Here is a 27,717-nt window from a genome sequence, read left to right as displayed (position 1 = left end):
AGAAGCCAGTTATGGGGGAAGGTTTGTTCTCTTAGCATTGATAAGTTTGCATGCCTACATTCACAAGTAGTATCTTCCAGAACGTATTGGATTAAAATCTCCTTTATGTTGTAAAAACAATTAAAACACCTGTCTTATCTGCTGGCTCGAAAAATTCCAAGCCCACGCAGAGCCACGTTAGAGAGCTTCAAAGACAAATTCAGCTGAAGAGTAATACAAAGTAATATGTAATGAAGTAAGTGCAAAAAGAGATCCTTTTCATTCATTATATTACACTTTCCCAAATGTAATAGGTTATCATGTAGTGTTTACACAGTAAAAACCATTAGATTTTCAGAACTTTTTCACACCGCTCAGAGACGTCACCAACATGTTAAACTCAAATACAGAAACTTTAAATATTCTAATAAAAATAGGGTTGTTGTTCTTTTTTTTTTTTTAATAAACCACAAGTAAGTAGAAGGCAAATATACCAGAGTATGCATAGCTTTCAAAATGTAAAGTACCTCATGAACAACTGAGTATCCTTCTTCATTTATCTGATGTAATGAATCTTAACAAGTCAAGATTGGGGGACAGCGTTGTTTTGGATACACATACAGGAAAGCATAGATGGGAGAATGAAATTTAGAGGACGAAAGTCAGATCATTCTGTGTTTTTAGAACATACATGCTGTATGCTCTGAACTTCCCTGAAAACATAGTGCAACTCAGTGCATATACTGAATTAAATCCAGAGGCGGTATATTTTTATTCCTTTGAAAAAAAAATACTGTTTTAAATATTCAATGTCCTCTAAACTTTTGACTTCTTTCATGGAACTATACCTTTAAATTTAGTTTTCATATGCAAAATATTTACACTTTATAAACTTGCAGAATTTCTAATAAACTATATTATATACACTTACACAAAACTTAATTTATATATAATCCTATTATATCTTGCAGATCAAAACTCACCACATGTACAATAATTTACAATGACAAGCCTCAAGCATTAAAATATCTCCTATAAAATAACAATATTAGAGTCCTTTACAGATCCTGATTTGCAGTATTTCCTGGATTGCCTAAATATCATTAAACTTCTGAGAATATGCAAAATTTTAATTAAATATCAAGAGCAAAGTTTGTGCTGTCATAAGAAATGCTTGCAACTATTTAAAAAAATACCTGAAAGGAACAAATTAAAGATTTACAAAAAGCCTCTGAAAGGTAGGCTTGAAACTAGAGCTCACTTGAATGTCCAATATAAGTGCACACACTATATGCAAAACCAAAGCCCCTTAAATACTTTAGAATAAATTTGCTGAATAGGAGTTAAATTAAACAGTAAAGTATAAATGTACAAGTTTTCAAAATTATTTATAACTGAGAATTTTTGTCTACTTTGGTATAAAAGCTCCTTTAAACAGGCACATTTATTTTTAGAGGACAAACAGAAGCTTTAATACTATGGCTATTGCTGGGTATTTAAGCAATGTCCCTATGGTTCTCTTTTTAATTATAAAAACCTTCTTTTGGAAACATTTAATTCTGTATTAATTCAAAGAACCAATACTGTCCACAGTGATAATTTGTACTGTACTTTAGTGCTGAACAGCTAGCCCAAACAGAACTTCTCAGACTCCAGTACAATTTTCATTTGTGTTTAAAAATAAAATCAATTTACAATAAAAAAAGTTTCTTTTATTCTGATATCTACTGCACTATTTGATTTTTTTATTTAGAAGCATATCAGTGAAATGCTTTCCATATTTCTGTTTATTTAAAAAAAGGAAAATTTGGAATTCTCGGGTAATCAGAAAGTTTCAACATTTCTCTCTGACATCCTGCAATAGAATTTATTTTTCTCTCATGAACCCCACTAATGTATTCCTAACAGGAATAGAGACATACCTAATTTTATACAAGGTGAATATTCCTATTGCCATTATTGTGTTGATTCATGACAGGTAAGACTGAGCATGAATTTCCTTACAGAAACATGACCTAAAAATGTAATAAATTAAAGCATTCTTATGAAAACAATAAATCAATTCCATTTCAATTGTACCAGACCTACCAAAATAACTCGTAAAGCCCTCCACAGCTATGAGTTGATTAATAATGTTCCCAGTCCACAGGTTCTGAAAGGCACATAATCCAAGAGTTGGGTTTGTTTTGAAGTCCATCTCAAATGAAGACAGTCTAAAAACAATTTGTGTTAGGACAGTCTAATGTAAGGCATTAGAATATTCCTCTTTATGCTAGAGATTCTATGTTAAGCACCACTTGCTATTACAGCATAGAAAGAAGCCAACATTTTCTTCAGAAATGTGTTTGTACTTGGGACACCATTTGTGAGGGAGACGTTGATGAGGCTGATGAATTGGATATCTTAGAATTATTTGTGATCTGCAGCTCTTCAAGTCTCCTGATATAATCATCCCGCAAGGCAAGGAGCTCCATGTAACGCTGCTCCACGGGGTTGGGCTGCTAGGAAGAGATCCGTGTTAGTCTTGGCACTTCAACTACTTTTCACAGGCTGCTCCAGTGTCTGGGGCTTCCTGGAAGGTGGAGCAAGTCATGGCTAAACAGAAATACTCATTGGTGCAACCTGAGAGCCCTCTGCCTTCCAGCTGACTCCCCCCAAGGCAATCTTTGCACAAAATCATTTGTCCTGACTCAGGAAAATCAGCCACCACTCCCCTGGATATGGATTTTATTTTCTTGTTATCTAATATTGTGTGCAAGATAGTTACTCGTATACCTTGACCAAAGCTTCTTCTAGACTTACTAAAAGGTTTTAGAGTCCAGAAACCAAATGTCTCAGCATGTTCCCTAAAACTCAGTGTTTAGGCAGATTATTTTAGCTACACTGATCAGATTAAGATCCATGTCTTCAGCTTAAATAACTTCCCTCACTGATGAAATTTACTTGAGTTTTTAATAGTAAATTTGCAACTTAGTGTAAATAAACAAATGAAATAAAAAAATTTATTAGCGAATTATCTAAGTAAACTTGCATGTGTTTACAATCAACTGCTCTGGCTTTTAGGAGATTACTCATAAAAAGCCTTTTAACTATTTCCACTTTGAGCTTAACTTCATTTTCAGAGCAGTGAAACAAATGGAAAAGAACTATTACAATTGCCCAAAGCAGAGAGAAAGCCTAAAGCTCCCTTCAGCTGAATAAACCTGTCTAGAAGTTGCTGCTGTTTCAGAATTAACTGCCTGGAATTCAAAGCTGTCAGCTGTGGAGTTTCAGCAGCAAATGGCTGAACACCTCACCAGTTCCAAACCAGTTCAAGCAGCACTCTGAGGTGCACCACTCACTGTGCACACACATGAGGATTGTGATCAACGCTGAGGCAACTGTGGAAGTTGGATCAATGCTGAATGCAGGTACTAAGATGACTGGTGATGCAGAATAATAGTTTTACTAGTAGAACATATTTCTAAGGAATGGCACTAAGAAAGGTAATTTAAAAAAAATCAAGCCACGTTATTCAGTTGCTTAGAGTGAAGATGAAGCATAAATTTCATGTGCAGAAAAAAAGAGTTGCATTTTGTGTACAAAAATGGTGAAAATGAGGGACCAGTAGAGGGACCAGCATGGAATACTGTCACTTGGGTGCATTTGTAAGGAGAAATTCCTGCCAAAAAGCTCTCCCAAATAATGGCAAACTGCATTTTTAAGTATATGTGCAGCTAATTTGCATGTCTTATAATCTTTCACTTTCTAAAATAAATATTTATATTCACCATTTGCAAAACACCCTCATCTTTCACAACAAGCAACAAAAGCTTTAAAACCACAACTTCCAATTCCAATAGGCAATGTACTTGTAAAAAGCCAGAGCAAACTGCCAGGCTTTCCTGAAGCCTCTAAAGTGCTGTAAATAATACAGGAGATCAGCTGGGGAAAAGGAAGTGCATTGCTTGAAAACTACTGACTCATTCCAAGGGCTGGACTGTGAAGACTGCTTCTGTCAAACAAATTGCTCCTCTATCTTCTCCTACTCAAATCTCCACAGGCTATTAAGAAGGACAAAAAAGTCTCTGTACACAATCTTTATGTGCCACATGGCTGAGATTTCCAGCAAGACTGTAACATACACTGAGTGTCCCTATGGATTAAAATCACAGAACTGAACTAAGTGTCATTTGATAAAAGCTTTTCTGGACTTCAGTCTGATCCACTTGTATAATTTTTGGTAACCGCTTTCATCCACAGTGTAAACAATGCTGGGTCATCAATGTTGCATTAAAAAATTGAATTTTAGCATCAATACATATGGGCTTTCAAAGAGCAAGGACTCAAAAGGTCATTTCATTTGTAAATTGTTTCATAGCCTCTCTCAGCAAAAGGAGAAAGACCAAGCAAATGGAACTGTGTTTGTGTTGCTAATGCCCCAACTCTTCAGGGATCAGCAAGCCCCATTTCTAAGCACTGTCATTCAGGATTTAGCAGCATCAAATGCCCTTAGACATGTGTCCAAGAAAAAGGGCTAGAAAGAGCTCAAGGATGACTTGCTACTAAACAGGAAAATAAGTTCAACGAGCTAAGAGAGAACTACAATAATTACTTCCACTTTTTTTTCCTCTATCTTTACAAACGCAACATTAAAAACCTGAACAGATTACAGGTACTGGTCTACAATGAGTTATGACACAAAATCCTTATTTCCAATGTCTAACAGCATTTTTTGTACGTTACAGAGAATTCACTTACTTGTTGCCGAATCCTTGGGTTCCACCTGATGTAGTAATTGACCCAGAGCTCCAAATGCCTCATGCTGGCTACTGGATAGAGTGCTCGATTCAGCTCTTTGCTATAAAAAGGGTTGGTGTATTTCGATTTTTCACTGTTTATCAAAGACCACAACGATAACGTTTTCTCAGTCACTTTCTAAAATGAAATCGAAATAAGAACAGTAAATATTTGCATAAAATCCAGATATCCATCATAGAAGCCATTGTTACATTCTAAAATTAGCACACTTCTGGTTTACTTAGAAGCATAATACATTACTGTATTAGAAAGATTCCAAGCCCAGTGCTTGACAAGTATTTTAGTGACTGCATGGCACCATTCTATGAGAAAAAAGCCAGTTCTAAATCACTGTCTGCAAGGCCTATATAACCAAATACAATCCAACCAAAAATTTTGCAGTCACCTAGAGTACAGACAGCAGTGCAGTGAGACAATCAGGAGTTTGACCAACCTCTTTTTCTCTGAGGAACTCGCTGTTATACAGGAAAGTGCCAAACCGGCAGCTGTACAAGTGATCCAGGATCGTAATCAGGAACTGCTCATTGAATTCAAAGGCTGTAGGAAACTGAAATCAGGAAAGACAAACTCATTGTTTACATGGAAAATGCAGAGGGATATGCACATGCCCTGGTTAAAAGGCTAAAGGTAGAGTTTAGAAGCGTGGATACATCTACAAATAATTTTTAAGGTAATACTTCTTCCATGGACTTCATAGCAGACTAAGTGCTCCAATGACACAAGGTGCTCAACTTTCTCAAACCAGCCACTGAAAAATCTCTTCTCAAAATGTTCTACCTACCTTTAATTTATAATAATAATAATAAAATACAGAATGGTTACACATACACTTTTACTAGCAAGACAGAATAAGATCTGCCTGAACAGTCAGTGCCGTGTCCAGCAACATAACCAGCCTGTGTATCACTTTCATAAAAGTAAATACACTCTTTTTTACTACAGGTCAGAGGAGAGGGCTATGCTGTCCTCTTCAAATGCTTTGTTCAAAAAAATAAAGATGTAGTGTTTTAATTCAGTCATCTCTTCACACTGTTACCTTCTGAGAACACCACAACGTACCTGTTTAGACATCTGCCACACACAATCAATAAACTGGAGGAAGATGGGCGATCTGTCTGCATCAGCATGATTTTTATCTCCGTGGCCTATTCTCTGAAATGAAGCAAAGCAGCCTCCTGTTAACTGAAACATGCTATTTTATGCCAACAGACAGCATTTCTTATTTTGTACTAGAGCATTCCTTCTTTTGCAATAAAGCAATCCACTGTTATAATTTCAAAATTAATTGCTGCACCAAGGAGGAGAGATTCAGATACAGAAAAATACTGCAAAGCTGTTTCAAAGACGTCTGAAAAAATTTCCAAACTGATAACTGGTCCTGTTATAAAAACCTGCTGGTTATTAGACAAGCAGAACTACTGAAGCATCCATTACTTAACAAATAATCAAAATACATTCTGAACTATATTTACATGGTAAACCTGTCAAAAGCCAACTTCCATACTTTGTCTTCCTTTTTATTTTAAGCCACTGCAGGACCTTGATCATAAAATTATCCACACAATCTTCTCTTCCTCCTCCACACTTGAACCTTAACATTCACCCTGAGATAGTAGGCAAACATGAACAAGATCAAAAAATCATTCATGTTCTTGACGTAAAATTAACAGATTGTTGAAGTTTGGGTGAGCCCCTTATTCTGAGGTGCCCAAAGTAACAATCAAAGGAATTTGCCCCACAGACAAAAAGTAGATTTCGTAAAAGCTGTTTACTTCCTTTTTGCATTTGACAGCTGAGAACAGGTAAGAGATTCAGGGAAAAAGAGTTTCTATTCATTCCATAATTCTGTTTGAATGTACTTGCTGGAGGAGACAAAAGAAAAGCAGGTATGTTGACCTAAGATGTTGTCTATCTGCCTGTAAGATAGCAAGCTTAATGCCTCAAGGACATGAAAAATCATAAGAGCAGCACACTACTCTGTACAATGGCTTGCAAAATAGTTTAAAATAATAGAATTGAATGGGAGGAAATAGAGGGAGATGAGGGATTGCAGCTGAACTCAGTCAACAGTAACAAATTACTAGAAAAGGGCTATAAAGAAGAAAACCAAATTGGCTTCCTTGCTCTTCAGTTTCCATGGTTTGAAGTACTTGTTAACCATTAAGAGTCCTGTATGTCTTAGAATATTCCATTAGGGACAAAATATCCATGCAAGTAACTTCTGCTGAAGTTGTAGAAACTCCTTAATGTGAATGACAAGTTCCAGCACTAACAAGCACCATTGTTGTAATGTTTATAGTAAGAAACAGCACAGTCTCCCCAGCAACCTAATCTGCTCCTCCAGGTTCCTCACACAGATTTCCTGGTTAAATGGTTAGCTGCCACATTTAGAAAAAAGTTCCACTAAGGCTTTGAAAAGTTTTCTGACACAAACAGGACGAACAGGGTCCCTTGCTCAGAATATTCTGTGAATTTTCCATGAAAATGATTCACGTACCTGTGAAATATTAAGGACTTGCTATGGAAGTAACTACTTAACCTTCTGAGCTTCTAACCTTCTGCCCAGAAGGCAACTGAATGGAAGTAGAGCCAGCACTACCAGTGACAGCCTCTTGGGAGCTCTTACGACAAGTTTTGGATATTTGGGAAGCAGCAGACAAAATTTCACTTAGAAGACACTGGCCAGACTCATTCATCTGCTTCTGTTGACGGTCAAAACAGTCCAAAGGAAGAGTGACAGAGAACCTCATGTCCCAGCTTTATCTGATCTTCAGCTGAAGAATTTGAAAGGACACCATTTTTCTGCCTCCTTATTTTCTTTGCTCAATAACCACAGTGACCCTAGCAACTGTATGCTTTTTAAAAGATGCAAAAGACAAAATATGAGTTCTCAGAACGAACAGCAAGAAAAATATTGATCAAAAAGGTCCAAACCCAAAAGTTCTGCTCATTTTACTTGGAAACATTTCAAATCTAAATTCAAAAACAATGAAAGGAATTCTCAAACCCTGACGCAAAGCGAGCGGTTTAACACTGCGAGCTTTTCACAAAGTTAATACTGCACAATTATCTTGTGATTCTTACCGATGCGAACTTGTGTCCAAAGCTTATCCACTCCTTCTGCACCAGAACTTCAAAGCCTTCAATGGTCCTGTAGTAGCTGTCCAGCATGAGCATGGCCAGGGAGGTGAGCTGAGCCGTGCGGTCCCAGCCGTCGCTGCAGTGAACCAGCACCGAGCTGCGACCCGAGGACACCTTGTCTGCCACCTGGATGGCTCCTGTCAGCACCAGCTGCCCAGGAGCAACACACACCAAACAAAAAAACACAGCTTAGTTCTGCTCAGATCACAATGCTGAGTTGATTTCTTTGTATCTGAATTAATGCTGTTGCTGTGAAAAGAGCAGCGTAGTTAATTGGAGAAGAATTTCCTAGGAGATCAAGCGAATTTCTTGCATAAAAATAGAGAAACAGATTGGTTTCCTAATCCCTTAGTAAGATCAAATTCATCTCACAGTAAATTCTTAAAAAACGGGGCAGAAAACAGTAACCTTGATAAACCAAAGAACATAAGCTTCTTTTTCAAAGAAAGAGGGGATTTAGCATAGGATATACTCTCTAAAAATTCAGTGTTATTTCATTTGACTCCTTTCTTTGAACTAAATGACTGAATTTCTCAGATGTTGGAAAAAAGAGCTTGCACCCTTCTAATATACTTATTTTCCAAATATTAAATTAAGATGAACATTTTATTAAGTAGGATTCATTACATAATACTCTAATTACTTTTGCACAGCTGTACTTGAGGCAAAAGATTCAAAGGTCAACTAGTAAGAACACTGGTGAATTACCAGCTTAAGTATTTTATTTATGCTACCAGATAAAAACTAAAAAATTAAAAAATGAATTTACAAGATTTATTTACAAAACCATAATTCACAAAATAAAGTCACATACACACTGACAACTAAAGTATTTACTAATATTTCACAGTCACCTGCAGGCCTGTATTGCAAGAAACCAAAATAAATCAGTTCTCACACATGTAAAGCCAATCAATGAAAGCATTCCTCTACTAAAGACTCTCGAGACAGGCAACACACATTCAATGTCACCTACTGTTGCTTAGTTATGAGTCTCATAACATACTCTAAGATTAATTGGCTAAAAAAGCCAACACTCAGAGATGTTGTTTGTGTAGTCCAAGTAGTTTGATGTGCTCCAGGACTACTTCAAAGCTTAGCAAAGAAAGCAAGTATGACATGACAGATTTGGATAAACAATCAAGGAAAAGTTACCTTTATATGTTCTAACCAGTGGGTTGATTCCAGACTTGACAACCAATGGGATTCTTCCACATTAGGATAAACAATGTCCTTCAGCTTCTTCAAAGATTCCCGCATGACGTGAATATTGTGAATGTCCAAGAAGAAAAGTTCTGCATTGGGATATGCATCTTCACCTTCATATCCTCCCCCAGTTGCCTACAAACGAGAGATCTGAAATTAACTTTAGTCATATAGACACTCTTCAACAGAACAAAAACGGAATGACATGGAAATAGACAAAAGTCATAAAACGCTTGGCCAAATAGATTTAAATTTCAGAGTTCAGTTAAGAATAAGATATCTTTAATTTAAAAATTATGTTCAAGAACCTTAGATTCTGTCTTTAAGAAATAAATTAGCAATAACATTAAAGTTTACGTTAAACTAACTCTTCTAAAATGAAATTTTAGTGCTGAAGACTGAATAAGACTGAAGACTGTTAAGCTGTTAAGGAACCACATAAGTAAAGTGTCTGTTCTGCTGTTGCTCTTTCAAAACATTTCACCACCACCACTGCAGAGGATGTGCCTGCTCACAAAAGGAAGCAGAAAACCCACACATATTTTAGGGCACAATGCTACCAATGTGACTTTACAAAGGAAAACATGAAATTGTTTGGACTGGAAAAGACCTTTAAGATCACTGAGTCCAACCATTAATCCAGCAGTGCCAAGCCCACCACTAAACCACACCCTCAAGTGCCACATCTTTTAAATACTTCCAGGGACAGTGATTCAGCCACTTCCCTGGACAGCCTTTCCACAATTAAAATGTTCCTGATAGCCAATTTAAACCTCCCCTGGTGCAACCTGAGGCCGTTTCCTCTTGCCCCATCACTTGTTACTTGGGAGAAGAGACTGACCCCCACCCGGCTACAACCTCCTTTTTCAGACAGTTGTATAAAGTGATAAGGTCCCCCCTGAGCCTCCTTTGCTTCAGACTTAACATCACCAGCTCCCTCAAGCTCAGAGAGCTGCAAAACTGCAGCATCACCTGCAGACAGCAAAATCATGCCATAAGTTTGGATAAATAAATTTTGTTTATATATGCCATTGCAGCCACCAGCTATACATCAGACAAGAGCCCAGAGCACTGTGTAGCTTTTCCCCACGAGTGCCACCTACACAGGATCTCCATTCTGTGCTCTTTCTTTCCTCAGACACCGGGTTATTATCAGAGCTGCCAGGCTCTGCAGAGAAAGAAGCAATGAGTGTATTTTTCTCTTGGAGTATTCTGAAGTCTTTGTGAGGAATGATTGTAATTTCAGCATCAGGGCTGCTGCAGCTCCTGACTGCGTCTTGACTTATGGACCAGGAACACGGCAATGCATGAGTAGCACAGCCCAAGATTTTGCTTAGACAAATCTTCACAGCTGTTCACAACATATTTTCAGCGCTCTTCAACACTGATCTGCACTTTTTATGTCATTCTCCCTCAGACCCAGCAATGTACCCTACTGTGTCTACTGCTCTGATTGAGCATTTCATATTTAGACATATGAGGAGCTAATTAAAACATGTACATATCAAGTTAGCCTACAAGACATTATCTTAAATTTTTCTGCACTTCTGGGACAAACTCAATTTTTTACCCCATTTGCTTCCAAGATGTAATTGACAATCTTTCCACAAGGCAAACAGAAAGATTACATCTTTTGTTCACCCATAAAAATTCAGTGTGCAGAGGATAATGGGATTTGTACAGTCAAATGCAAACAATTGAGGCAGACCGTCAAAATACAAACCATCAGGTTAAAACAGCCCCTAGGATAGTCTCTGAAAGAATGTGTGCTATACACACAAACACAGCAACAAAGCTTAACAAACTACATTCTGTATTATAGAGAAGAATATTATACAGGTAAAAATACATGCATCTAACTTGCACAGAGCAAACTACCACTATTATTCCCCACCCTTGAATTATTATTGTTATTCGTGAAAGCAACTTAGCATTTGTTACACATAAACCTCTTAGATGCAAACAAGTTTTACCAATTCATATTCCTTTCAGCACAAACACTGATGAGGACTCATTTCATTGAACTGGTGTTCCACAAAACTATTGGGAAGCTAGAATTCCTTCTCTCCAGATAAGCACACTTATCATTTCACTCAGGTCTCATGCTCTTTGCTGTGCAGACACACAGAGCAAAGTAACTACTGAAGAGCACATCCCCTTCATTTGTGCTTGAAGTTCCATGACTAAGGGACTATCCCCAGGCGTGGCACATTCTCTTGTGAATGACAAAAGCATTAAACCCGTCCCCACCACCACCACTCCCTAACATGGTTTTTGCATATAAAGATGGAGCACCTCCATGTATGCTGTGCTCCATGCCAAAAACAACACTGACGCAGTGTGCTGGCATTACCTGAGCTTGCCTAAATAATCTAATCCTCAACAGAACTGACAGGGAAGCAGAGGAGAAATCAATCCACAGGCACACCTTTTCTTCCAGGAAGGTTAGAGGAGATGCTTTTTCATGATCTGTTCCAGCCTAGGCTGGTATATGATTCTGATCCCATTTAAGTAAGTCTCCCCCTCATTCCCTTGAAAAACAAGACATTAGAAGCATCTGTTTACCTTATTTGCAACTGCATTGACATTGGGCCTTGCATCATAGATGGTCAGTTTGGAGATCTGCCCGTTGGCCTCCCTGATGACATCAAGGTACCTTTCATCATCTTTATTCCTCTTGCCACTCATTCCTACCAGGGGCTGACTGCAGCGCATGATGACAGCTTGGGTCTCTGGATGGATCCAGGAGAGAACCTGGTCACAAGGCAAACACACAGCAGAGGAAACTCATTTTAGTTAAAAAAAAAGAAAAAAAATCATAACTTAAAGCTGTATTCTTTAAAATACACAGTATGAAAATTAACACCTTTTTATTTCTTCACAGTACAATCCCTTGACATCTCAACTGTTTCTAGTCTCTTGGGAAAAAGTTAGCAGCTGCTAGCAGCCGAAAATCCCTCAGACCCAGAAAAATCAGGCCCCACACCACACCGCCATCAGGCAAGTCCCATCAGCCAACACTCACCGGGATTCTATTTCGGGACCTGAAGGCAGCGACTTTCTTGAGATCCTCATCTGTGGCGTTGTACGGCACGACCAGGAGCGAGGGGTACGTGTCACACAGCCCGTAGTGCTCGTTGATGAACGTCACCCGCCACCGCTCGTTAGGCAGCCCCTGGAACATGAAGTTAGTCAAAGTCTTTCTGGCTCAACAAGTTGTAATTCCGCCCCTGAATTTTACATGGCGTTATGGCCACGTGGCAACAACTGAACTGAGTACAGTTTCAAAGCAATAGAAGCAAAAAAGATTGTAAGACACAAAAATCAGTTCATTGCAGATGGATTCATAGCCATCTCATACCCTTATGCACACAATTCTAGCCTTGTAGTAAGTTTCAAAATAATGACTGAAACTAGGAGATGTATTTCTTTAACGGTGGGATTGCGGAAAGAAAATTACCTTCTCTCCTTCCCTAAAGCTCTGCTTTTCCACCTTCCCTGGTGAAGAGCTGTGAGGGAGAAAGTCTCACTATCATCTTTCTTCCCTGTAGCCTGATACTTCTGTCAGGTTAAAAGTAAGATTCAGGGTAACTTTCTTACTCCTAGTTGCACTCTGCCCAGTAAGACATTTCCAGGAGAAATACTGACAAGTCTTCCACACAGGCACAGTGGGGTTTGTGGGGGTGTTTGTATTTTACCTTTTTTGGGCCTTAGGCTTCTAAACCACAAACCAAAAAAACTATGGAGGGTAAAAAAAATTAAGGAAGTTCTTCTTTTTTGCTCTTTAATTTTTTTAATGGCATACTTTAATTATCTAACAGATATTTTAAAATGAAATCATCCTCTTTCATTGACGTTTTTCCAAGATCACATAAAGAGCAAGGAAGAATACTGATAGACATCCGTAATTTCTCTAAAGCGATGCTGTTTCTAAAACAAGCTGCTTTTTTCCCCCCACCACTTCTTTTGGGAAGAACAACAAATCCAATCTATGCTTAGGACACTACAGTTATATATTTGGCACATTCTCCCCACCTGTGCTCACTTAGCAGTGGCATATTGTAAGAGGCATCAATAACTTCCTTCAAAGAGCAAAGATTACCTTCCTGTGACATTCTAGGTTTTTTTAAAGGCTCAAGTGTTTTATTTCTTTTCTTTACTTTTCTTCAAGCTGCAATTCCATCCTCTCCCAACAGCTGATAAGAGAAATGTACAAACAGTAATTCCTCCATGCAAGCTGGGAGATGTGAAAGCACCAGACAACAGCAACCGTAATAACTCACCTGTCTCCTGTACTCAGACATAGGGTTATACACCATCCATCCATTTTCAGGAAACTTTTCTTCATTTACAAAGGCAAAAAAAAGCTGTAAGATAAAAAGGAATTATTACACCGAACTCTGACTGAAAATGGCAAATATGAGGGCTCACCATCAGTTATACCCTAATGCTTGCTACAAAACAGGGCTGACTGCTCCATGCCAGCCTTACTCTGTCCACTTATAGCTGGTTTATGTTGGTGCTGGGCTGTGTTCAACACTCAGCCTAGCACCAAGACAGACACCAGCACCCACAGCTCAGCCCCAGCACAAATAGGCAAAGTTAATTGGCAAGAAATTCTGCATTAATACAACTCAGCAATAGAAATGATGTAACTTACCAAGTTATGTGACTGGGGAAAAGCATATTTCGTGAGGACTTCAAAGATATCTCTTCTACTGTGCCCTTCTTGTTTTAATGCAAACCGTAAATTCCTCATATCCTAAAACAAAGCCATTATCTGTTAGGGGAACCAAAGCTGTAAGATGCTTCTCTCTGTACAAGTGCTATATTAGACACTAAACATGATTTAGAATCTGCTTGTAACACACCTCAAACCCTTGTGAATGTTCAGTTATATTTCTCCCCATAAAATAGAATGGAGTGTAAGAATTGTACCAATAAAGCAGTACCACACTCTGTATGCTGTCCAGTTTCAAAAAGCTCTTTTTAAATTCCTCCATAAGCATGTACTTTTCCCTTCCTATAAATAGGTAATCAGTGAGGAAAAAACCCTCTAGATTTAATTTCCTACCAAACTATTGGAAAGTCTTACTTTACAGGTTATATCTAATCCATAAGAGTTCTCTCCTCTGCTTGAAGCTCCTCCCATTTTTTCAATCCTTGAAATTACACCCAGTGGAACATCCAGTATCACAACTGGATCCTGCAAAAAAAAGTTTGAGTAAGGAAAAGATTAATGTGAAAAGAAGACTGATGCAAAATGTTCTTATGCATTCCAGAATAGAAAGCACACATGAAATACATAGAGGAAACAAAAGCATGTTTCTGCCTTTGAGTCTCCTCTCCCAGCATGTTATGAAGTCTGTACAGTCACCCTGTGCTTGAGCATCATCCAGTTCAACATGCCACAAAAATATTTCATATCTTGTTCAGTATGCAAGGAAAATGGTGGCAACACCCTAAGAAAAACCTTCTGCTACACACTGATTGCCCCTTCTTGCTAACACTGCTTTGATGATATACAGCATAAAGCAGAACTAAAGAAGACATTACTAGAACAGTTAGCTACAGCCAGAAAGACATCAGTTCAATAGCCCCAAATCCTTATTTAAAAAAAAAAAAATATTATGAAAGAGATCACAAGCACATTTTACTCTCTTCCATGTCTGCTTATCAAACACATTACCACTCCCCCACCCACATAAGGTTCTACTGATTAAAGTATTTTTCTTTTCTAACAGCAAGGACAATCAAAGTCTTGGTTTACTGACAGCCATTTTAAGAACTATTGCACATCATTAGCTGCTGCCCTTCATCTATCACAGATTAAGTGTAAAGGGAACAGCCATCAAAAACGCTCTGACAGACAAAAGATAAAGGTATCAGTTCAGTGTAAGTGATAAAACTGTAATTTTACCAGGCAAGAATCACACTTTTACAACACATTTAACTTTAAAGAACTTACATTTTTATATGGATTTCTCAGTGGCACAAAGGCAATTACTATTTAGTCATTACAGAATTTAAGATATGGTTATTACAAACATTACAGACCATTTCAAGCAAAAAACATCCCATGCAATTCCACGAGCACATGTGTGCCAAAACTAAAACAAATGAACTGGCCACAAAATAAATCAAAGGCAGAGGGGGTGAACAGAAGGGAGTTTAAAGCCAACTCATCCCAGGAAGTAATTGTGGCATTTTACTCACATTTTCCACACTTCTTAGGTACAGCCTGTAGTTCGTGATGTACACTCTTCCTTTAACAGGGCCATTAAATGGACACATATAAATAACATCTTTGTCTGTAAGAAATGTAGTGTTTCTTAAAAGATTGTGAAAAGACAAAATGAGAGCTAAGGACAGTATCACTTAAGTAGCACTAAAATAAAACGAGAGCTGTACTCAGAGGTGAATGGATTTAGAAAGTAATACATCTGAGTTTTATGTACTTGAATTATGAAGAAAATGTGAGAGACTCATATACTAAACGTGTCCAAATTAAGTGCAAAGATCTCAGTAGCCTTCCCTAGTTATATTTGTGTTTTCATTCTCAGCACTACACAGGAGAGGGCAGGACATAGAACATGGAGTACTCTTATTACTGTATCAGTCTATTCACCACCCCAGAACAAATACATTGTGGATACTATTACACCATTCTGTCAACAATTCTCTGCTGAAGTAGTAGTTCCAGCTGTAGAGTGTTTAGGGACCTCACCACGCTGCAGAGAAACATTACATTTCAATTTGAGGCAATCAGAGTAGGGCCATCAGCAGTGTTTCAGCAAGGACAGTAACAGAACAAGTACTAACACACACTACTCAAAAAGATTCAAGTGGAGCAATGCAAGCAGAATCACAGAATCGTTAAGGCTGGAAAAGGTATCTCAGATCATTGAGTCCAACCATGAAATTAAAGACTTCCATTTATTTCTTCCTGTCCATTCATTTCTTTAGCCTAATCGATTTATTTGCCTTCCAGAAAAAGTGCCTTATTCCAGTGCAGTGCCCCAAAGCACAGACAATTTCCAAAAGGATCACATCGTACATCCATCTTAGCCCCACACCCTGTCCCTCACACCTCCTTCATCAAAAACAGAACTGCCTCCTCTGAATCACTACTCTGCTTTCAACTGAGCCAATCTTGTTTACAAATTCACCCAACAAATCTGGGCACAGGGAAGGAGAAGCTGCAGCAGTAAAAGACAGACCTGAACAAAGATTTTTATTTCAGGAAGAGCCTCAAAAGAAAACTACACAGTACATTAATCTCCCTCGTGTTACAGCATTTCTGTATGTAAAGGCCAACAAGAGCAGAGAAGCCCTGTTCATGCCCTCTTGTGTCAAGGAAGCATGAGATGGTACTTTGGGAATTCACATTTAGGCTTAGACTCCACACCACTCTACAAGGTATCAATGCATAATGGGTGGAAATCAGAATCCTCTTCAGAAAACCTGGAGGAGCTCTCACCACCCAACATGTGCTACTTAATCTGTAGATACAATGAGGACACAACTTGCAATTTCTTTCTGCCACGTGTAGAAACCAAGATTTTAAATGTTTCACAGTTAGTTGTGTTAAGTGCTAAAAAGAATCTCTCACAATTTCTTTGAAAAATTCATGACATTTCAGCATGATTTAACCTTTGCCCCCAGCCCAAATTACACAAGAATTCAGTAAGGTACAAGTGCCTGCCAGACTGCTGAGCATCACTGCATCAGGCATTTTACCTGTAACTCTGGTCTCTCCTGGCAGACGAGGTATTTCTTCATTTTGTTCCCAGTTAGTTCCATCTTTTAGAGACTAAAGAAGAGAAGCACAACAGCACATCACAGTTTATTTACAATTTCAAGTTCTAGATTAAAAATAAAAACAACCAAACTTTAAGGTAATTCCTGCTTGGGAAAGAACAGGTCTTGCCAAAGTAGAAAGTCACAGACAGAACCAAAAAACAGGAACACACACCACTATCTGAAAATACAACTATGAAACACTTAAAGGTTGAACAGATCAGAAATACAAGCAGGTTTTAATCTTTCTCCTAAAAGAATAGTCAGTTATTTGTATTAAACTGGAATTAAACCTCTATACTTTAAGTTCTCCAGACAAACATAACAAGGTATAACTTAGCAATTGCAATACAGAATCAAAGGCAGCAAAGGGCCAAAACTTTTCAAGAATGCTACAGAATATTTCAAGGTAGAAAGTGAGGATAAGAGTAAGTACATTAGAACTGATTTTATGGAGCCTCTCATTAGTTGTGATAAAAAATAATTTGCCCATCCACTCCAAAAGATGATTTAAATCATCTCAGTTAACTGCATGAGAATTTTAGCAATAAAAATAAGTATATACATTCATGAAAGAAGCCATTTCAATACTTATTTTTCGAAGCAAATATTCAAGACAATGCTCTCTGGGAATTCTGATGTAAAGAAATAAAAACATGAAAAAAGTTACACTTACCCGTTTACTGGAGGAGTTCTCCAAGGAGTTTGAATGATATTTGGGTGTTGATGATGAGGCCATGCCAGGGATCTGACAAATAAACACAAATTGGAGACTTAAAACTTCCTCCTGAGCTACAGACTCTTTCCAGGAGAGATTTTTAGACTTTTGAGGTCCACAGGTAGACATCAAGAACTAAAAAGGATATTTTGCAAGCTACTGGTAATTCAAAAAATTACACAATCCCTCGTAATTGAAGGTTACTATTCAAAAACATCCAAATCTAACAAGAAATTCATTACTAGCTTTGCAATTGAGTCTTATTATAAGGAATATTCTGACTCAAGCTCTATAATGGAATTCAGGTGTTGGAATACGAGTATTAGTTCAGTAAATAGACATTAAAGTGCTTGTTTTAAGTCACTGTATACACATATTATGAAATGCTACCTATTTGGGGTATTATTGCACAGCTTTTGAAGTCACAAGCATGTCAGTACACTCAAGTGGTTCAAGTTTAAAAACAAAGCAAGAAACAGCTGGACTTCCACAGTACTTCTCTGTTTAAAAATAATCCCCCATTTCCTAACTGGAGCTTCAGTTAGCACACCAGAAGAATGAGTGTCCAACAACCTTCAACTATTTAAAGGAAAAGGATTTTCTTTATTTTTAAAATGGTGTTAATTAAAGACAGAGGATTCATCACCTTCATTTCCCAATATTGCAGAAGGGAATTCTAGAACTAACACTGGGAAAACACCTCCCCTCCATCAACCAATCTGACATCACACAGTAGTCCTGAAGAAATTCTGTTTGTTTGTTTGTTTGGGGGTGAACAATTACACACTACACAGTCTTTGTTTCTATTGTACAAATTTGCAGTCTTTAAAAAGCACTGCCTCTCCCCTTGCAGCACTGGAAAGTTTGGCCAGATCTCTGCAGCAAGAAAAGCAGCTCATGCTCCTGTGTAACACTGGGCTGACAGTGACAGTGCAACAATCCTGTGACAGCCACACATTAAACTGCAAGAGGAGAAATGCTTTGACATCATTTTAACAGCACATGAATGTGTCTGTGCAGGAAAAAAGTGGAAAACCACATCCTGATGTTCTACAGGTTACCCAAGTCATTCATGTCTCATTACGAACACAGGAAACTCGGCATTGTGTTTCCAAGTGCAATATTCAGTGATACAGCTTCTCAGTAAAAAAACCACAACCCTCCACAAAAAAAAAAGAAATTAAAACATTAAAAAGGAACACACATTCAGTTGAAAAAATGAAGAAAAAAGGCTTTTGAATGTCACAGAGCCTGTGTGACCCTGCACACAGAGGTTACTACCTCCCTTCTGGGTCTCCAGCTATCTTAACTTTCTCCAAACACTGAAAAAGGCGCCCTGAACTATTTTTACTGCAACGCCAACAATATCAATGAAAAGCTATCAGCAATCAAAATTAAATCATTATCCTTTCAAACTGTCCTCCACAGAAATACTGTTGCAACACTGGAGTCTAATATTTTGACCACAGAGTATTAAGAGAAGATATTTTCACAGCTTTTCCTTCCTTGCAATAGCTTACATACTATAAAGGTAGATTCAACTTCTGCTATATTGCTCTGCCAACTTGTCAACATCCAATATTTGTTCAGATGAGATTCTTCAATTTATAAAAGTTTAAGATTTTATAAAGGTAAAAGGCATGTTTACTCAGAAGGTTGTTTTTAAAAATTTTCCATCTGAAGTGTCCATTTTTTTATATTTGAAGTGAGAAATGCCAGGTGAGACAAAGGCACAGCAGCCCCAGTTTTTTCTGTGTCAGCAGAGACTAAGTAACTGGAGCTCACGTAAATTTAAATTAAGGCTGCACCAGCCACAAGAGACCAGAGCACGAACAAGCCCTAGAAAAGAGACTTTTAAAGGATGTGACAACCCTGGAAATTCTGACTGCACACACAGCTCCTCCAGCAGTGAGGCCACAGAGCCCAGCCAGGACCCTGGACACTCACCTCAGGGCCAGCACACTGCCAGAGCTCAGAAAAACAAAACCTTGATGTTTTTGGACACTCCTTATGCCCTGCAATGGCAGTGTACTCCTGCTGCTCACACAGGGAACAGCAGCAAGTGTTTCAAAAGCCTTCTGTTTCCTCCCCGTATTATTTCCTCCCCTTACTGCACATTCAGTAAGTTCGGGCTGAACTCACATTACATGAGGTGAGTTCAGATTCTGAAATAATCCAGAACACTGACTATAATTCCCACTGAGAAAAGTTAAAAGAAATAGACAGAGATCCTGTCAGGCTCTCAGAAAAGATTCTCTTTGAGGAGCCTGACAATACAGCAGGACAGAGCTCCCCTTCAGCCCACCAGGCCACTTGAAGCAAACAAGATGTGTGTGGTCTTGCAGCAGGTGTTTGTTTCTGTCCCAAGACCTATTTCTTTAAACATATTTTACAGTGAGAATAAACTCATTATCTGACTTCAATTTGTATAGAAAACTTCCCTCTGGAATTGCAACCAACTACTCTGTTTCATTTTCAACACTTCAGTGATGCAAATTAGACTTATTCAGAGTTAATCAAGGTGAATAAATATGTAATGAAGATAAGGTGTTATCTGTCACAGTACTTTTTTAAATCCATCAAAAAATTTTCACTAAAATTAATGTGAGTTGATTTCATCAGTATGCAAGTGGAAGAATACTTCTAATGCTAAAAAAATTTTTGCTTTGAAATCCAGTCATACTTAAAAAGTCCCAAATACTAATAAGCATATTTATAACCACCCACATTTCAAAAAGTAAACTAAATCCTAGTAATTAATTATAGAGCACTCATTAGACAGCATTTGGAACAAGGACACACCCTTAAGGAAGTGGACTTCTCCATATCAAGGGAAAACAAGTTTTCAAAAACACTTAAACAAGAAATATTTCCTTTTTTTTTTAATATTGTTTCTTAATCTGTCTAATTGTAGAAGCAGCTTCTGGCAGCCACCCAAAGTAATATTGCCATGAACAATTCAAAAAAAACCATGCTCCACCAGAGTCTTAAAATAGCTACAACTTTCTCATTATCACAGAGCAGCAGCAGTCCTTCCACACAGGGAGAAATCTTTCAAGTAGTTTTCCACTGCAAGCACGTTTTATTGCCCAGTATCACTCGTGTATTTCCAGACTTGCACAAAAATTGATAACCTTACAAAGCTCACACTCGTCAGCAGCTGAACAGAAAGGGAATTACTCTGCAAATTTAAAACAAATCCGACATCTTTCTTTGTGATATTCTGCCGTTACCAATAGCTGAACATTCATTCCCGAATCTAGAATAGCAAGGAGACAAAGCAATTTTACTGGATTTAACTTGAGCTGACAAACAAAGCTTTGTCAAAGTTATCAGAACTCAATACAGTAACACTATCAAGAAATGGAGGCTCGGTGCTCTTACAATAACAACTAAACTACCTGGAATCTGTGTCCTCATTAAACATGATATTTACACTTGTGCTTCCTGGGATTCATGGGAATGGAGACACACACTGAGCAATGTTTGAAAGGTATGCTGGTAGAGTTCTCCTTGCCATAGTAACATACAGAGTATGAATATAATGCCTTGTGTTTCCTCTAGAAAATTAAAAGCATGAAATACAAAGTCCTAAAGCCAAGGCAAATCTGTCAAAACCACAACTGCACAGAACAGATAATATATATGTCAGATTTCAGAAGTAACATACAGAATAACACAGAACTCTAGGAATTTCTAAGACACTATCACAGTCTAGCTAGGACAACCACAAAGGAAAAGGCAAGAAAAAAAAAAAGTATTTCACTCTAATTATTAAGCAGAAAAGAACATAAATCCTGTGCTAAATATATATGGAAAGGCAGCAGTACTGGAGTGTCAGGCCAACAGCAGCATCTAAGTTATCAGAGTCACCAAAATAAGCACCAGCATGTCTAACACGAGTAAATAGGTATTTAATCCAATGAAGTCAAGAGTAGTCATTCATCTTACTAAAGGTTAATTTTAGGATGAGATATAAAGACATGCAGGGGTACAAAACAAGACACAAGAAAGGTCGAAGGCAATGAAGGCAGTTTTCCAGACATGAGCTGTCCCTAAGCAAACAGCACAATCAAACAAAACAGAACAGTGAGACAACAGTGCCACAACCAACTCACCAACTCCACGGGAATGCATCTCTTTCAAGCTCATTTAACCAGTTATATTTTAGCACAAAGAAACTATACCCAGAAACAAAAGTAAGGTAGCAGAAGTCTCAAAAGTTACAACGCTACAAAAAAAGGAGGAGCATAAAGCAGAGCATTCCAGTTTCAAAAAAGTTAAAATACACAAACAATTAAAACCCTACACCAGAGAAATACTTGCTGATATGTATTTCCAAAGGATATAAACCCAATAGCAATTTCCTGCAATAGCGAAAGATACCAGTGCAGGGGAGATTTAGAATCAAAACTGCTTGGGCTGGAAGGGACCTCCATAAGTCATTTGGTCCAGTTCCTCTGCAATGAGCTGGGGCATCTTTGAGTAGATCAGGTCACCCAGAGCCCCGTCCAACCTGACCTCAAATGTCTCCAGGGATGAGGCATCCTGTCTGGGCAACCTGTGACAGTGTTTCCACCATCTTTTTCCTTTAACTAAACTTTTCCTTTAACTAGTCTAAACTGACCCTTTTTTACATTAAATCATCCCCCTTGTCCTATCAAAATAGACCCTGATAAAAAGCTTGTGCCCATCTTTTATTCAGACTCCCTTTAGGCACTGGAGTGTGCTGTAAGGTCTTCCTGGAGCCTTCTCTTCTCCAGGCTGAACATCCCTGTCAGGATCTCTCAGAGGAGAGATTTCCCAGTCCACGATCATTAACCACAATGATGTTGTTTGTGCTCTCTTATCTCACCTGGCAGATCACAGAATCTCCTATTTTCACTTTACCATCACTTTTACAGGGTCTAAAATCCTTCCAAGCACAACCTCTCAGTAATGCAGGTCACAGCCCTCACCTTTCCTCAAGTGGATCCTCGTGATTCTACTGATCTGAGACTGGATTATGCCACTAGTGGGTTTGTTTCCTCCCTTAATTTCTAAATAACATTCCCTATTCCCATGTACTTATTATATCTACATTTTCCAGGGAAACCATATGAGCTTTCAAGTCTCTCTGAAAGCCCTGTCAATTCAAGATGTAAACAGAACACACCAAGCATGCCAGCAGTGCAAGCCTCAATGGAATTCTGTCCATGTAGAATCTATCGGCCCTTCTGCACTGAGGTTTCCAAGTCAGTTATATCAATAATCACTATATAAAAAAAAAATCTGTATCCTACAAAAACACTATCACAAAACCCCTCTCAATCCAAAGCTGTTTGCTCAGCACCAATCCTACACCAGGCTTCCCATCCCTAAGAAAGATGCACTCCAGAACTGTTGCCAATTCTCTGCTAGACTGCACAGCAGCTGCACAACCCAACACAGACTGCTGAATTTGTTTGTGAGGAGCCAGAAACCCTCCCTCCCTCTCCCAGAAAAAGCATTCTCTTGTTCCCTGATGTGCCCTGCATTTGACAGGTCAAGTCATTGTTCCCAAAGGATTCAACACAAACAAATACAAACAAACAAAATTCCCAACAGTCAAGTGACTCCTAATTCACCAAACCCACTAAAAGTGTGTCAGCTGCCTGCCCACTCAGATTTTACAGGCTCACTAGAGTAGGGAGTTTTCAAGATATTTGAAGGAAGACCTCACACTAACAAAAAACTGGTATCCTGACAACGGCAACTTACAAATGGCAGCAAAAAAACCCCAACTTGGCAGAAAGTTTGGCAGGAAATTTCTCAGTGCCACCAGATCCTACACACTTCTATGTATAAGCTTCTTAAAAAGAAAAACCTCTTGTAGCCTGTACATGGAAGCCAGGTATTGAATAAAGAATAGCTGGAGGAATTTTAAAAAATCTCAGTTCTGTCTTGATTGATATTTCTCCTGTCTGCATCTGAAGCTTTTTGTTTTACTGTCTCAACGTTAAGTGGAATTTAACTCCCACCCTATTTTCAAAGTAAATCACAACTTTCAACAAGACTTAACATAAAGGTCAGTAACGTTACTTTTTCTAATTATCAACCCATTTGCTTACTCCTTTAATATTATATTGAACATATAGCTTAGGATGATATCCTAGCTTTCGTCTTGGCAAGCTTTAAGGGAATTACAAATCCTCTCAACAAAGAGAGGTGACAGAGTAGAATACATGCTGCCATGGGACCAGAGAGATAATTTTTGTGCTTTATATCAGTATTACAAATAAAAGCAGCACTTTCTTTAGTAGTAATATATACAATTATTTGCTAAGGCCTGTATACCAGGAATTGTCAGGAGTTCTAGTCCTTGCAATATATGCTCACAATCATTTCTGTCCACTTGTACTCTCTTATTGCTAATCTTGTATTTGTTCTATGTGCACTACCTTTCACTTGCCATGATTGGACTGGACTGCTTGTTAATATTCAGTTGTAAAGTGGAAGTTCAGTCCTGTGGGTGGATCAAAGGAAGCAGCGCTTTTCCCTCTAACAGCTAAATCTACCTAGATTAGGTGCCATGACAGAAGTGAGTGGGTTTTATACAGAAAGCATTTGTCAGATTACCTCTAGAATCAACATTACATCTGTAGGAAAACCATGCCTGAAGGCTGATCCGTGGCTTTCTAAACCCACCCAGTCTATTTTCACTGCTTCAAATCCCCTGCAGGGAATGCAAACCTCCCACATTGTCAAGAGCTGATGCAGTTGACAGGAAAGCCTATGGGACAGCAAACACAGCTTCCCAGCTTTCTATTAAGAAAGCCTTCAGTTGCTCCCCGCTCATTCTTCTTGAAAGACAACCCCTTAGGCCACTGCAGTTCTGTTGTTAAAGATTTAACCGATGATTCCGCAGGAGAAAGGGAAATTGCATCTGTTAGGCAATGATACACTGTATTAAAAAATGACACTGTAACAGTTAAAACTACAGCCCCCTACTCAGGGTTTCCTCCCAAACTTTCCTTTACGAACATGTACAACCCATCAGACTCATCCTCTGCCATCTGCTGTTTAGTTCCATCCTCCACTACATGAATACACACAATACCAAGGAGAAAGTGCCATTCTGAGCTGGTGTGTAGTTTAAAAAGTAGACTATGATGAAGTAATTTACAAATCAGTGCTTGATTTCATCCCTAAGAAAGGAGACATTGGGACCACCCTGCCTAAGACATTCTCAGGGCACTTTTGGGGATCCTCTCTTTCAAACAACAGGCTTTGGTGGGCACAGAAACTTGGACACTTTCCACACTGATGTGTCCAGTGACATCCCAGACTCTGCTGCACAACCTTTCCACTCGCTCCAACAACACTGCACACGAGTTACTGAGACATGGTTGGGAAAAAACACATTCTATCTAACACAAAAGGGTACTACAGTCCACTTAAAGGCACTTACTTTTGTTCTCTCTTGCTCAGAAGTCTCCAGATTTAACCAGTCATGTCAGTTGTATAAAATACAGGTGCCCACTTTGGTGTCAGGTGACAGGAAACTTGTGTTCATTCCTTCAACTTCACAACAACATTTGACTTTTGTGTCCCAGCTGGCCTCTAACAGGAATGGAACAGGTAGGAAGACATCGTTAACACTGCCAGAAAATTTCAATTGACATTACTTTAAAAAACTTCAGAAAGGAAGCAAAATCCCAGAACAGTTGCTATTAAAAACATTCTGGAGAAAGAAAACAAACAGCACTAGTTCTTTTCATGTTTCACCTTGTGTCAGAAGGCTTGGCATCAAGTAGGTGGAATTGAGAACTTTCTCTTCTAAAACTCTAAGAACTGGTTTTAAAATGTTGCTATGTCAGTTTCTTACCCCAAATACAGTTAGGAATGACTTTCACAAAAAAAGCTGTGTAACTTGGCAAAGCCAGAAGCAACAGACCGTGAAACAAAAAACTTACTGCTACCCCAGTCAAGTTCTTAGGGAAACCAGTATTTTGTGTCCTTTAAAACAACACACCCAATATCTACAGTTTTACTGCTACTTCTCATTAAATCAGTTGTGCACTCTAAATCAACTATTGGTAATTAACTCTGCAATTCTGCATACAGGAATACAACAGCACCAGGGTTTGATCAACCTTGATGATGCTCATCTCTTCAGCAAGCGTGTTTCCTGCTTCTGACCAAGCACAGAATGATAAAACAGTGCAAAAAGGGGAGAATTCTACGTTTGATAGAAAACAGCTCCACAGCTCATCTCCTGGGACACTTGCCACACGATGAAGTCACACACAGTGCCAGGAGTTCCGTGTGTTAACACTCTGTTAATAACTGCACAGCCTAACTTCTTTAACCACCTAAAAACAAATTAACTTTAATTTAAAAAAAAAAAAAAAAAAAAGGAAGGAAGAGGTTCTGGTTTTACATCATGCTATTCCTATACCATGAGACACCTGGTCCTTCCAGTGTGGCTAATGATAAACAAATGTGTGACCACCAGCAAGCAAAGTGCACGATTCCTGCCCCAGGAAAGTGGCTGGGACACAGAGACACGCTGCTTTTTAAACATCCAGTTTTTGTCAGTGCCTGTTGTGGCAAACCAGTCTACAGACCCGCGACAAAACATTCTCACAGTTTTAACGCTGAGTTTGCTTTTATAGCACTAAGAAAAATGGGGGTTTCTGTGAAAAAAAGCTGATACCTTTCTTATGCTCTCTTAAAACACGTATATCTGAAAAAAAGTCCAAACCAACAAACCAAAATCCACCAAAGACACCGAGCAGAAAACACGCCTCCTGACTGCCACAACCCAAAAACCCAGCAAGCACAAAGTCTGCCATCTGTAAGTATTATTTCTCGCTTTAAATCAACTAAAAAGTTCGCTCTGAAACGGAAAGGTTCACCTTTTCAGCCCTGAACGCTGGAAGAGGTCACATGCCTCAGAACAGAATTTAAGCCAGCCAGAAATGAACATTACAGCGGCTTAAAGGTCTGAAAGCGAACCAAGAGCACTCGGCATGTGAAAACAGGAGAGGATTTAACAGGAAAGGTAAAAATTACACTTCAGAGGCGTCTTTGCTGAGCCACACTCCAACAACGCCTCGCTCCCAGACGGATGCTGCACATCGGGGTGAGAATGAGGAGAAATCAGAGACTACAAACAGCCCGGGAAACCGGGCCCCGCACCGGCACCGGCACCGCCCGGGCCCCAACGACACACAGCGGCCCCACAGCACTCCCGCACCGAAACTGCCGGGCCCCAGTGACCTACAGGAGCCCCGCAGCGGCACTCACCGACACCGCCGGGCCCCAAAGACACAGAGCGGACACACAGGGCTCCGGCGCCCACCGACCCTCCCCGCGGTGCCGCCGCCGCGGGCCCGAATGCGGCGCTCACGTGACGGGCCCGCGCCCCTCCCACGCCGCGGGGGCTGCCGGGAGCTGCGACCCAGGGGGCGGGACTGTTGGAGGGCTACAAATAGGGGCGGGGCAACTGGGGGCGGGGATTCCGGGGGGCGGGGTCACTCGCTGGGGGCGGGGCTTCTCCGAAAGGGGCGGGGCGGGAGCGTCTGCCTCAGGCCGTGAGGGCGGCGGGGCTCGGTGGAGCCCTGAGGCGTTCGGGGTCGTCCCTGTCGCCGTCCCCGCCCCGCACAGCGGTCTCGAAGGAAGCACCCGGAAAAAATGAAGGGGAGAAAAGGAAAGTGCCGTCAGTGTGAAGCTGATGGGGTGATCAGACGCCCCAAGCCTTCTGGATGACCACTGGGCAGCAGTGAATATTATAATAAAAGGAGTATGCTGTAAGAATAAACAATCTGATGAATGAATTGGTGATGCAAATGGCAGGGGTATTATTCATGGAAAATAAAAATGAAATAAAAATTGTCCATAAAATGGCCTGCTAGCCCTGTACAGGTGTGTGTCCGGAGGGCCGGGTGGAGATTGGGGCACTCTTTGTGGTCTGATGGTCAGCTCTCAGGGAAACTGTATTTGTGATATTGTCAAACCTTTTTTGATATCATAAAGCATATTTTTGAGTTATAAAACAGCAGTGTCCACCTTCTCCAGTGGTGTGACTGACCCTAACTTGATCCCCTTGA

At 39.4% G+C, this 27,717-nt stretch overlaps 1 protein-coding gene across 2 annotated transcripts; it reads right to left on the bottom strand.

The window, feature by feature from the left end:
• Positions 1-252: 252 nt before the first annotated feature.
• On the bottom strand, positions 253-27,017 carry MTM1 (myotubularin 1). 2 transcript variants are annotated; one of them, XM_066202369.1, is made up of 16 exons: positions 26,915-27,017; positions 25,074-25,225; positions 17,603-17,674; positions 16,867-16,939; positions 15,343-15,437; positions 14,222-14,332; positions 13,787-13,888; positions 13,410-13,493; positions 12,152-12,301; positions 11,692-11,880; positions 9,076-9,261; positions 7,864-8,070; positions 5,839-5,931; positions 5,213-5,326; positions 4,720-4,896; positions 253-2,480 (listed from the first exon to the last, which is right to left on the bottom strand). In XM_066202369.1, exons 3-16 carry the CDS (start codon positions 17,663-17,665, stop codon positions 2,313-2,315), a joined length of 1,812 nt encoding a protein of 603 aa, XP_066058466.1. In that variant the 5' UTR covers positions 17,666-17,674; positions 25,074-25,225; positions 26,915-27,017; the 3' UTR covers positions 253-2,312. The 2 variants fall into 2 exon arrangements, with proteins under 2 accessions (XP_066058466.1, XP_066058467.1); XM_066202370.1 differs by having other exon boundaries at positions 253-2,477.
• Between the last annotated feature and the right edge of the window lie 700 nt (positions 27,018-27,717).

The sequence above is a fragment of the Chamaea fasciata genome, unplaced genomic scaffold (assembly GCF_029207755.1).
Source record: "Chamaea fasciata isolate MVZ Bird 193981 ecotype frontalis unplaced genomic scaffold, bChaFas1.0.hap1 SCAF_22, whole genome shotgun sequence".
Lineage (NCBI taxonomy): Eukaryota > Metazoa > Chordata > Aves > Passeriformes > Sylviidae > Chamaea > Chamaea fasciata.
Note: the sequence above shows the minus strand (reverse complement) of the source record. Positions and strands in the feature narration are given on the sequence as shown.

What these genes read in the sequence shown, in the direction of transcription:
- MTM1 (XM_066202369.1), bottom strand. Translation starts at nt 17,665, where the DNA reads ATGGCCTCATCATCAACACCCAAATATCATTCAAACTCCTTGGAGAAC. An exon ending in AGGAGAGACCAGAGTTACAG is followed by an intron (nt 15,438 to 16,866) that starts GTAAAATGCCTG and finishes CATTTCTTACAG; the next exon opens with ACAAAGATGTTATTTATATG. An exon ending in AGTTCCTCAGAGAAAAAGAG is followed by an intron (nt 4,897 to 5,212) that starts GTTGGTCAAACT and finishes ATTTCATTTTAG; the next exon opens with AAAGTGACTGAGAAAACGTT.